The sequence below is a fragment of the Vicugna pacos genome, chromosome 8 (assembly GCF_048564905.1).
Source record: "Vicugna pacos chromosome 8, VicPac4, whole genome shotgun sequence".
NCBI lineage: Eukaryota > Metazoa > Chordata > Mammalia > Artiodactyla > Camelidae > Vicugna > Vicugna pacos.
In genome coordinates, this window is record NC_132994.1 from 40,887,106 (window position 1) to 40,900,294 (window position 13,189).

The window sequence follows — 13,189 nt, forward strand, 5'->3', positions numbered from 1 at the left end:
GAATCAGAGGCAAGGAAACTCCAGTTAACGAAATCTTATTTGCTTCTTGCCTAATAGTCTTAGATAGAAGTCTAATTAATACTTAAATGGAATAAAACCTTTCAGCAAAGAGCTTTAAGAAGCCAATGTCTTAACTTCTGAAAACAAGAATCTTATCAAAGAACATGGTAGAACACATTCTTCCCACATTCACGTGGTACTGTGTTAGTCAAGGCAGTGTACTTAACTGTGCTTTGTGTATGTGTATCTGAATTCATGTGCTGACTCAGATCCGACATGACTTGCCTGCGAATAGTTAACAGAATGAAGATGTCTCTGCAGAAAGGTTGATATGCTCTAATTCAAGATGATGACATAATTGTTTCACTTTCATGCCAAAGAATCACAAAGCAATATGATTATGTAACTCAATTGAAATTGTTCAGACTTTTTTAAAAGAATATAGTCTTATAACTAAGGGAAGAAAAGATTCAACCTATGTTTTACTTTAAATCTTATTATTTTCGATACCTACCTTGTAGAACACAAGTTTCTTCACCAGATTCCAAAGTCTTTCTCTTTAACAGAACAAAGCGCTTGTGATGATGGTTTATGTCAGTCTTTATGAATACAAGCTCTATTATAACAGGTACTCAGCTTCCAGCAGCACTGTTTTTCCTGAGACTTATGCATTTTTCATTGTCTAGTCATTCTGAATTTAAAGTGGATAGGATGTCCTTTTAAATGCATAAACAAAGAAGATGAAAATGTGTATCATAGTCTCTTCTCCATTTCTGCTGCTAAAATTATAGGAACTATGTATCCTATGTTAGTATGCATCTGGTGTGCTATTCTATATACTATATGAATAACCAAGCTCCCCGTGCAAAATTCCACCCCGTGCCATATTTAGCATCATTTTTGCAAGATAGCACCTTACCAGGCTTGTTCAGAAATACACCAGAAAAGAGCTTATTAATCTCAGTGCCTAACTGGCAGATGGAATATAGTACAAACAAGGTGGTTTTTGTCTTTCAGAACTAGAAGTTTTTCAAGATAAGATAAGCAGACATCTTTAAGTTCTTCTAATCCTTTTCATTTATAGATATTTGTTGACTTGTAAATTTGTTCACTTATTCATTCTGTATTTATTTGAGCATCAGTTTCCTTCCCAGCCAGCAGTCTTCAAGGCACCAGGGACAGAGAAATGACTAGAATACATTCTCTTCTTTTCAGGAGCTCTTGAGTTTCAGGAGCTCAGGTGAGCTCAAAGAGGGACAGGAACATACATATGAGGACACTTAACTCAGCCTTGTCGTGCATAGGGTGGCCAAGGGGAGGCTTTCTGGAGAAGATGGTGCCTTAAGATTATAAGAGATTTGTATAGCACAGCGAAATATACACAAAATGTTATGATAACTCAGAGAGAAAAAATGTGACAATGAGTGTGTATATGTCCACGAATGACTGAAAATTGTGCTGAACACTGGAATTTGACACAACACTGTAAAATGATTATAAATCAATAAAAAATGTTAAAAAAAAAGAATTCATCAGAGCTCAAAGGCACCAACTTTCAGTTCTCTGAAAATGAGCTATGAACTTATACGGGCCCCTGTAACTAAAATAAAAGCCAGAGGGAGAGATTGCAGGCGAGCTTTTAGGTTAAATCAGGAGAGACGGTGTTGGCAGTGGTTTCTGCGTGGGGAAACTGGAGTAGAGGGATGTGGGTAAGGGAGCCCACTTAGATAGGTTCTGATCCTGGTTCTGTTAGTGACAAGCTGAATGATCTTCAACAAGGCAATTAAACTCTGGTTTCTTATCTCTAAAAAAAAAAAAAAGATTATAAGGAATTTGGTGAAGGGACCACAGATCTACCATGGTTAGTATGGGGAAAAAATTGTTGGAAGAGATAAGGAGACAGTAAATGATGTGGAAAGATCCTAAAGCAGAGAGAGTGTGGTAGGGAGACATTCTGTGAAACAAATCACCAAAAGAATTTGTTCTGTGTGACTGAAGAACAAAAGAGAACTTGATGAAAGTAAGATGGTGGGGCAGTGAGGGTGGGAGTGGTGGGAGGTGGAATTAGCAGAATGTCAACATCTAAGTTTACTTATATTTTTATTTATTTACGTCTTAATTTGCTTTGGTGACCCTCGTGACTTAGCTCAGACGTGCGGACAGAAACAGTAACGGTACCTAGCTCCCTTCACTTAGGGAAGGACTCGTGAGCTAATCTGATAAAAGGTCCCTTCCGTTCCTTCCTGTTTTATTAGTCATGTTTATTAGCTTGATGGAGAAAACCATAATTTGCATTTTCTATCAAATCACACCAGCAGCAGCTGAATGACATGGCCACTAATTAAAAGCAGAAATTGAACACAGCAGATTTGTTCTTTTGTTAGGCTGAAGAAACAACAGTAGGCTTGTGTTGACCTCTTGTTGAAAGGTGCACATCATAGATGTCTTAGTGGAAGAGTTTCATCAGTCAGTTTGGCCAACTTGTTTTGTCTTCACCTTCTCCAGTATATTTCTGGAAACTAGCCAGTTAGATTTAGCCCTGTGTTCTCTGCCCTCTCTGAGGGCAAAGAGTATTTTTTTTTTTTTTTTGATGGTGTATCGATGGTATAGCTTAGTAATTAGGAAGCTGGGATTTGGAATCATATGACTTCGTTTCCATCCAAGCTCTTCCCTCCTGCTAGCTCCGTGACCTTGGGCTGGCTGCTTACCTCTCTAAGCATCAGTTTACTTATCTATAAAATGGAACCATAATAAGACCTACTTTATAAAGTTATTGTGAGGATTAAATCAGATAGTTTGTATACATCTAAGCCTAGGACTTGACACATGGTAAGAAGTTATCAAATATGAATTATTATTGCTATTTCAGCTTAACTGGCTCCATTTTGTACTAAGTTATTTGGGAACTGAGTTCCAAAATCTTGGTTTAGTAGTTCCCCAGTGATAAGGACTATGTCTTATTCATCTCTGAATATATGTGCCTGGCATGTGAATGCTGTTTTATTGGCACATATACATCCAAAGGACTAAAATTTTATTCTATTATGTAAGTAATCAGTCATTTTTTTTTGTGGGTTGATTTTGTTCAGGATATTGCCAAGGTTTCAAATTACCATGGTCATAATTTAAGCAGCTGTAGGAATTACCATGTCACAGCAGTAGTTGTTGGCCTTCTTTCCCCAAGGGGACATGCTCCATGTACAGCATCCTCCAGGCGACATACTCGGCACCAGGAGCCACTCTCCAGAATATGAGCTGTGACTCCCTCCACTTCTCCTTCACTTAGGGATATAAGTTATTATGCAGATAAGAGTGACCCAGTGAGAGGATAATCATGAATCCATCCTAAATTTTTTTTAATCATTATTCTTTTCACTGTCTTTGTTATTATTGTGTTATGTAGTGACTAGATCAAACTTCTTCAATTAATTCTTCGAATTCTTTAGAATTCTTCCAGGTCAGCACTTTTATTCCTCACTACTTCCTGTCCAGTTAGTTACCACTATCCCTTCTGTGAAATTGGCTGTTCCCTTGGTTTCCATGATACCAGTATTGCTCCGGTACTCCCTGCTCAGCCAAAAGTGGTCTTCAAAGGCTGGCAGTGACCAGTCCTCATGCTCTTATCCCCTAAGCAACGTTCAGTAGTACCACTATGCCCTCCACTAAGTTTCTGTTCCCTTGGTCTCCCTGACACCGAGAACTATCTTGGTCTTCCCCTTGGCCCTCTAACCACTTCCAGCTCCAATGATGTGCCTCTTCTGTTTTACCTAAGCCTGATCTGGGGATTCTCCGGGGATTTTTTCCTAGGCTCTCTTATACTCTCTTCTATTTTTCCTTCCATGGTAATATCCATTTTCAGTACTTTAACCACCACTCTTGTATCTATAACTTCCACATATTTTTCTCCTGGTTGAACTCCCTATCCATCTCTGATCTCATGATTCAAATACTGCCAGACCATTTGGAAGTTCATTCGGCAGCTCAGATTCAATATGCCAAAAATATTTATTATCTTTACACTAAAACCAACTCCTTAATGATTTTTGGTTAGCGTCTATCACACTTCTCTTACGCTGACTTAAAAACCTTTGAGTTAATTCTGGTACTTCTCTTTATGTCTGCCTTTCTTTATTATTATTATTTTTTAATCTACCTTTCATTACAACAAAACTGTTCAGTGTTGCCTAGACCTACCTCTGCACTGTCTTTGAAGCCCTCTGTTTTCTACTTCCTCTGAATGGTATTCCCCGGCTGTAGATACAATGAAGAACATTATACCAACTTCACAGTAAAACTAATCATTAGTACAGGGATGAAGAAGTAAAGGAGATACATACCAGGGAAGAGAGGACAGGGAAGAATTCTTAGAGGGGGTGACATAATGTGTGTGAACCAAATCTTGAATGGTGACCAGGAGTCAGATGGACAAGTCAGGATGAACATTCTGGAAATGATAACATGTGAAAAAGAATGCCAAGCAAGAAGGCCGTGACTCATTGTTGAAGTGCAGGTAGCTTTGTGAGGCTGGAGCTCTGGCTTCCTGGGGCAAGAAAGTCGGGGAAACAGACGGTAGCGCTCCCGAGGTGGTAAGAGTGGAGGGAGGGCACTTAGGGCCTTGTTCCAGTTACCACTTGCTGCATAACAAACCACCCCAAGCTTCCTGCCCTGAAACAACACAGCCATTGATTATTTCTTACAGGTCTCCAACTGGGCAGTGATCTCTGGGGATGGCTCATCTCTGCTCCATGCGATGTAGACTGGCACTGCCCTGTTGGGGCTAGAGGATCCAGAACCTCGCTCAGTGTCTGCTCTTTCAGCTGAGGCAGCAGTGGATGGCTGGGTCTCTCTTTTTCTTTTCACATGTCCCCTCAGTCTTCAGTAGTCTGACTTGGGGTTCTTAACATGGAAGCTGTATCCTAAGAGGGCAGAAAATGGAAGCCACAGAGCTTTTTAAGGCTTAGGCCCAGAAGTCACATGACATCTCTCCACCTACATTCTATTGGTCAAAGTGAATCACAAGACCAGCTCAGCTTCCAGAAAAAGAGAATAGATCCCACCTCCCTTTGGGAGGAGCAGCCTGAATGTAGACAGCTGTGAGGAAAGGTTGGCCATCTTTGTAGATGGTGGACCATAGGCCTTACAGATCACTGCATTCTAAGGGTACCATTCTACAGGGTACCATTAATTAATAGGGTAGGATTTTAAGCAGCAGACTGATATTTTACTTATGTGTTTAAAAATATCTCTTAGGCGCCTTCGTAAAGATTGAATTCAGGGGTCGGGGCCAGTACCTGGGAACAGAGCAGTCTACAAATCTACTTAGGCAGCCTCTGCCAACATGTTACAGGTTAACCTCAGGAGAGTCTTTTTCATAGGTTCGCATGCCTTACCACAATTTTTCCTCCTCATGGAAGCAAAAGGAATGCCTTTTTCTTAAAAACAAGATGCTGCCAAGGAATCTGCCCAGGACCCTGTCTAAGGGCCCAGTGCCCCTTCCAGAAAGATGGATTCATGTCTGCCATGGGGGAGGAAGTATGTAATACCACAGATGTTCTGCTTAATGCTTTTTCGTTTAGAAATAATGCTTCTTGCTTATTGTATGTTACTTTTTCTATAGATAAGAAAACCAGGAAAGTCAGATGAGACTTTGCGGAGGGCGGAAGCCTGCTTTGCAGAAGCCAGGGGCTTGTCCTGCGTCAGAGCATGCAGATTACATGACCATAAAGCCTACACGGGCATTTAGTTCTATGCAAAATAAACCCTTTGTCTCTTGCCTCTAATCTCCACTACAGTGGTCTGTAGGGTGAGCGCCTATAAAAAAGCCATGGAAAATATTTACAGGATTGGAAAAGTATCACACCACCTCAGTCATTAAATTTCCTTTGTGAAGAACAGCTTTAATGTATCAGCAACTGTAACTTGAGCAGAAGAGGGCAGAGACTATTGCTCACCAACGCTTGTTAGAGTAAACCAAGGCTCAAAATCTGGAAGTGGTGAGGAGATGGTCCTTCTAGATTTTGAGGGGTTTGTGTAGCTCCTTCACCTAAGTGTTTCTAGAGCCAAGATTTCAGTCAATGAAGGAAAAAAATCTCCCTTTTTTGGTGCAGTAACCTGAGGACCAGGTGGGAATATGGTCCCGTTTGGTCAGTGTTCAGGTTCTCTCTCAGGCTTCTGAACACTTAGTTCACACCGTGATGGACATCAGGATGATGTTAATTTCCCCCCCAGGCTCCAGACACAGTGGGTGGAAGCCAGGATCACGTGGAGAGATTTGGTCTCAAATCCCAGCTTTGCCACTTCCTCGTTCTGTGGCTCTGAGCAAATTCCTTAACCGCTGTAAATTCTGGCTTCTTCCTCTGCAAAACCTCAGTAATAACTGCACCTTCCTGGTAGGATTGCTGTGGTGGATTAAGAGAAATACTGCTTATTGCGCTTAGCCTAGTGAATGGCACAAGCGCTCGATAAATTTTAAGTGATTGTTCTAACGACATTCTGCTGATCTTTGCTGTGTTTCTCTTTATTTCTCAGGGAGATGTTAATCTCTGTGGCTCTAGGCCAGGTGTTATCCCTCCTTATCTGTGGAATTAGCTTGACCAGCAAGTACCTGTCAGAAGATTTCCATGCCAATACACCAGTCTTCCAGAGTTTCCTCAATTACATCCTCCTCTTCTTGGTCTATACCACCACACTAGCTGTCAGACAAGGTAAGCTTGCAAAACCCCAAGAATATAGCTTCGTTTCTCTTTTATAAACATCTGCAAGAATGATGAGCCATGACTGGATTAACTTTTTTCACTTACAGCATCATAAGACAGTTTGAAACCCCAAACCTCACTTTTCTATTTTACAGTAATACAGCAAACAAAATGAATGAGTAAATCACAAAGAAGCATAAATTGTGTGAATTCAGCGGAAAGTGAGAAATGCTTGTGTAGGCAGAAATGTATAATTGCTCACTATTTGAATTCCTGTTAACATGCCTTGTCCTCCTCAGTGACTCTAAATAGAGTGCTTCTGTGGAACCTGGAATAGGTCTGATGAAGCTGTCCTAAATGACGGTAGCCCTGAGAAATCCAAGGAGATGACAGACAAATGCATGTTCTTTGGGAGAAAGATAAAAATGTTAAACACAAATAACTCTAGTAATAAAAAGGGGAAAAGAAAGAAAAGAAAGCTACCATAAATAGTCATGTGAGATGTTCTGTCTAAATTTAAAATAGGTAAAGCAATAAAACAAGTCCTCCAAGGGTCAGTGCAAGAAAGACTTATTAAGGGGCAACTGCAGTTGAACTCCTTGGGGTATATCTTTGGAGGGTGTTCTTCAGAGACTTATATGATTATACCATTGAATCTGGTGTAAACACTCTTATCTATGACCCAGAAATATCCAGCAATCTTCCCCCAATAGCAGCTGTTAGCTGTGAAATATACATTGAAAAATAATCATTAAGGGGTTTGAAGATAATCATATCCCTGAGTAATGAGTGAAGATACATGAATAGCTGTATACATCAATCCTAGTAGTCATGTTTTTTTTTTAAATTTTGCTAAGAACTGTATATCAACATTTAATTTTTACATTTCTTTATTTGGTTTGTTGTCCAGAATAATATTACTTAATTATAATGAATTGACCAGGACTAGATTTTTGTCTTAGGGGGAAAGTAAATGAAAATGAACAAGTAGGACTGAATTCCAATTTGACCGGGGATTTGTTTAAAGTACTGGAGAAGCTGATTTCATTTACTTCTCAAAAACTGATGTTATTGGTGTCTGTTTTTAAAAATTTAACGTCAGTAAACATAATTAATTTAAGAATAAAATTTCAAGTAAAACCTCAGGCTACAGAAGTTACAGACATTGAGTCTCAACTGTATTTCCTCAGTGTGACTTGGAAGCTAATGATTTTGAATGCTAACAAACGCATTATCTAAACAGTATGACATGCCATGTCACCACTGGTACTTCAACCAAGGAAAAGACTCCAGAGAGTGAGGCAACGGGGGAGGCATATAATTAGAGATTTTCTTATGAGAGAGTTAACATGAGGAATGTATAGTTTGGTCATATCAAAAAGAGACAGCCATGCAGCTCAGCTTAAAGATCACCTAATGAAAGCTTCAATTAATAGTTTAGAATTTTTAAAGAATAGAATTGTTTAGCCCTGTACAAGGATTATAATTATAAATAGTAAGAGTAAATTAAGAACAATTTTGCAGCACTCTAATATAACAACAACAACAACAAAATCACATGAAACTGGTGAATTTATCTTCTCTAGGGATTTTTAGAATCAAACTGTCCAGACTACAGGATGGTGAACTGTAACTGGTCGTCGGGTTCTTGTCAGTCTTACTTTTCAGGAGCCCAGAGATTTAACAAAAACCCGCATCAGAGAAAATAAAATAAAATCAAGCCATTCTAAGAAGCAGAATAATTTCCCTGTTACAAGTAGAAACAGAAAATCTTAGAAAACTAAATGTAGAAAAAGACCCGAAGTTAATAACAACACCCTCTGTTGGGGCTTTGTAATGTGCCAGCCACTGTGTGTGTGCATTACCTCCTTGATTCCTGCAAGCTAATGAAATCAGTATTATTATCCAAAAATTCTATGAATGAGAAAACGGAGGCTCCCCCAGCATCAGGACCCTTCTCCAGGCTACAGAACTAGGACGTGTAGAGGCCCACCCTAGGCCAGGGCTGTGTGCCTTCATGGCCCAGCCTGCCCACCCATGTGAGGTCTGGGGGAGGTGAGAGGGGGAAAGGGAGACACTTCTGAACAAAAGGAGGGATTTTTCCCTTAAATTTCAAAACTCTGAATAAGAAACCAGCCCAGGGTGTGAGGTCTAGTGAGGCACAGCCATGGGATCAGGTGGATGTGGTCGTAGAGGGTGCAGGGAGTCGGTGGGGAGGGTGGACAGAGCAGAGGCACAATTGGAAAGAGGCCAAGGACTAGAAGCAGTGAGGAACTCAGAGGCTCTTTGGAAGGAAAAGACTGAGGAGGATCAGAGAAAATTCTGTCATCGCAGTCAGTGATGGAGAGAATCAATTTCTAAAATGCCCTATCCAGTAATTTCCCCCATTGCCTCAGATTGTCACTAAATTTGCTGGCATGTCTTTTATTTGGGTGTTTACTTAGATTATTTGTTTGTTTTAGGCTTCATCTTTAGAAGTTTTAATAAGCTGGCATTAAGCTAACATCTGGAAATCAACATGGTAATTACATTAATTTTGTATAGGCTGATTCAGTGCTATGTTCTAGAGACATAGTAATCTCTTTCCTCGTGCACCTCAAGATTTGAGAGGGAATGAACAGAGCAAAGAGGAGATGAGGATGGAAAATGTGGTGTGTGAGGGAGGTGCTCTCGTAGCCACATTTTATCCTCCCTTCCTGGTGTTCCCTGACTACTCTTTCAGGAGGGCTGCAGGTTAGGATGGAGCAACATGCTGGCCTTCCCAATTCTTCCAGCACAGACATCACTGACCTTGCATAACCACCATATTAATTTGATGCCACCTTAGGCTACATAACAGCAAGAAGTTAGACTCAGGAAAATATTTTTAAACAAATCTTTCTTTATAATTTTAATCATACGACTTCTAAAAATGTATGATCGTCACATGTAAACAGAATGTGATAAATCTAAGAAGCCTTTCAAGAGCATTAAAGGGTAACGTTATTGCAAAAGCTTTGTGGAAATTTGACTTCAGGAAATTTGAATTCTCTTTATCAAATTTGCTTTGGACCAAAGATCAAAGGGTCTGAAGCAGCAAGTTGCAGTATAAGTTTCAGTATAACTCCAGTTCAAACTAGAGTTTTGAACTTGTCCCTAATTTTTAATTGGTTCCTACAAAAATTTGTAGGAAACCAAAAATTGGTTCCTACAAAGACCATCCTCCTTAAAAAAAAAATTGTATCTTGTAGAACAAGTTTTAAGGATAGTGCCTCTCCTGGATTGGAGCTAGGGTTTTTATTCTAGATGGTTCTAAAAGTTTTAAAAATCTTACTGTTTATAGTAACGAGCTTCATTAATACAACTTTGTAGGAAAAAAATATACTTCAAAAAAGTAGTTCCATTGACACTGTATCAAATTTGAGAATTTAGATGAAATTTAGATAGCTGGTACTTGGTTAGTTGTAACCACTTTTGAGAAGTTACTCAGACAATTAAAATATACCCATTGAAGTATGTCTGAAATCCAAACTCAGGCTGTATGTACAAAGTAGAGCTTCAGGAATTGCAAAGAAGAACTTCTTTCTCCTCCTGTCTTTCTCCTGTACTCTCACACTACTACCACGCTACAACCAGATGCGGTGAGGAGGGGGAGAGTTCCCCACACCACGTAATTCTGTGACACCAGCTGAGTGTCCTACAATTTAACTCAGTTCTGACAGTTCCACCTGGAGATGGATAGAGGTTATCACCGTTGCTTCTGACGTACCTGCTATTGATCAGAAGTTTCCATGAACCCCTCAGATTCATGGAATTGGTTTGGTTAATTTGCTAAAGCAGCTCCCAGGACTCAGGAAAACAGTTTATTTACTGTTTACCAGTTAATTACAAAAGGATATGATAAAGGATCTAGATGTACATTCAGATGGAAGAGACAAGTAGGGCAAGGTATATGGCAAGGAACACGGAGCCTCCGTGCCCTCTCTGGGTACACCACTCTCAGCATCTCCATGTCACGTGTTCGCCAACCCCAAAGCTCTCCAAACCTCATTGGAATTTTTATGGAGGCTTCATTAGGTAGGCACAAGCATTAACTTCACTTCCAGCCCATCTCCCCTCTCTGGAGAATGGGAAGGTGAGGCCAAAAACCCCAAGCTTCTAATCATCGTGTGGTCTTTCTGGTGACCAACCCCATCCAAGAACCCACCGAGAGTCACCTCATTATAACAAAAACAATTTCCTATCACCCTGGAAATTCTAAAGATTTAGGAACTCTTTGTCAGGAACCAGGGTCAAAGACCAAATATTAGAACAAAAGATTCACCTAATTTTCCTATCACTTAAGAAATTACAAGGATTTTAGGAGCCAGAAACCAGGGACAGTAACTGGTATACATATTTTTTCTGTTATCTCACAGGTATATAACTAAGAAAATATAGTGAAGCTTCCAAAAACTTATGGATTTGCCTAGGAAATTCTCAAGAGAAGTTTCTCCCTCATGTCTGCTTTTTCCTTAAAATTCCATGTAATATCAGCCGAAATAGGGAAGCAGAGAAACACAAGAAGCAGAAGACTATAAACAAGAGGAAAGAGCAGGCTGGGGATTCAACTAAAGACGGCTCAGTTCTTGCATTTGTGATGTAGAAGCAAAACATGTGATAGGCTTTTAAGACAAGGGTGAAATAGGATATATTTCTTATCAAGGAAAATTATGTCATCAAACTTTTTACCCATAAGCTTCTTTTCTCAATTATTACAAGAATCCTTCTGATTCCCAGAACTGCTTTCAGTGGTTGTTAAATAACTGATACCCAAGCTTCCTCTTTTGGCAGTTTTTACTTCTGAATGTATATAAACCACAAAACTTGTAAGTAGTCAGTGATTTCCTCCTCCTTTTCTTCTGCCAGTTTTTCTCAGTTCTTGTCGTTCCGATTTCTTTTTGTTTTCCCATCAACAAGTTGCTCAGTGATGGGAGTGGTAAGGATTGTGAGGCAAAGGCAGGATGGATGCTGAGAGTGAAAAGAAAACACTTTCATTCCTGGTTTTCCCCCTCAAGTCATGATGGTGGGGAAAGAATGGGTACCAGTAATGAAAGCATGAATAGAATCAGAAGCGCCTGCTTCTTTTTATATACAGAGCCTGGAAAGGACAGAAAAGTTTGCCACCGCTGAGCATCATTAGAGATATTCCTGGTGACTGGTTCTACAAGTTTTGCTTTTTCACTGAAAGATATTTTTATAAGCTCTTCCAATTTTGGATAAAAGACAAGCTTGCAGCTAAAAGCAATTTGATGAGTATGCATGAGGTCCAGCAAATCCTTACATAGACATTAAAGTATTTATTGAATCTTATATATATTTCTTTGTGTGAGTGTGAAAGCGAAACAAGTTTTAATAGTACTAACAGAACACTCAAAAAGCACCGTGTGTAATCCCTTTGATTTTTTTCTGCAGAGTATACTGAAAAGTAAATGTATGCCTTACTCTTCAAGAGAAATAGTCTCACTTTGAACATTGGATTCCAGAAGACAGAAATCCTAGAGGTCTAGGCTCCAATTTCAGTTCTTAGCAGGAAGGCTGAAGAAACAAAATCAGCTCAGACTTATCAAGCACTCACCCTTCCCAGTCCCCTCTACCCACTATCTTCTTTTTCCATCCAGAGCCCTCAAGTAGGGCAGGAGAGGTGAGGGAAATACATAAAAACCACAGCCTTTTCAGCACACAATCACAGGATGCAGCTCGTGGCCCAGTGATCCGGTACCACGTGAGTGCTCTTCTCAGAATCTGTACTGGAAAAATGTTCTTCCATTTGGTGGTGGCTGGGGAAGCAGTCATCAGAGGGTAATTGTTGCCTCTTCCAATGCAAGACGGGCTTCATGTTTGGTCTCTGCAGAAACACTACTGTCCTTAAACTTCCAGCGATTGCATAGGCTAAGTTCTCAATTACCAGTGTTGCATGAGTGAAAGTATCTGTGTGACTAGAAGAGATGTAGGGCTTCATATGAAATAATACAGACCTCTCAGAAAGCCACAGTGAGGTCTGGGAAACTTGGGTATCTGGCATTTCAGTCTGTCAGACCCTAGATTCACCTGAAGATCTTACCTCCCCAATCCTGTTTGTATGGTCTGCCTCTGTGAATCTTCGCCCCTTGCTTTTGTTGGAATTTTCTTTGATGCTAACCACAGGAAGTCAGAAACACAGGTCAGAGCAGTAAAAGGGTTCAAGCAGGATCCAGGATTTTCTGGGAGCAGAAGCCCGAGTGCTGTTCATACACAGCTAGCTCAGTTTTCAATTCTCTAGATAACCTTGACTAAATTACTGAGGAGAAGGGGCTCCTAAAGGGTTGGCAGAATAAGAAACGACTTGGCAATGTAAATACTGAATTATAACCCCCTTGTGAGTCGTGGGGGAAATATTACTGTCACTTACCTAAGTCTGGTGAGGTAATATTCACTGGAGCCTCTTAAAATGTCTCCCTTGTGGGAAATTACTTGGCAAACCTCCATTCCTCTTC

At 40.1% G+C, this 13,189-nt stretch overlaps 1 protein-coding gene across 3 annotated transcripts in view; it reads left to right on the forward strand.

Annotated features, from left to right (window-relative positions):
- SLC35F1 (solute carrier family 35 member F1) overlaps positions 1-13,189 on the forward strand; it is a 359,888-nt gene that overhangs the window by 215,877 nt on the left and 130,822 nt on the right. For all 3 annotated transcript variants that reach the window (XM_072965785.1, XM_072965784.1, XM_072965786.1), the window contains one exon: positions 6,529-6,704. In XM_072965785.1, coding sequence (XP_072821886.1) covers positions 6,529-6,704 — 176 coding nt within the window. The remainder of the gene's footprint in view (positions 1-6,528; positions 6,705-13,189) is intronic.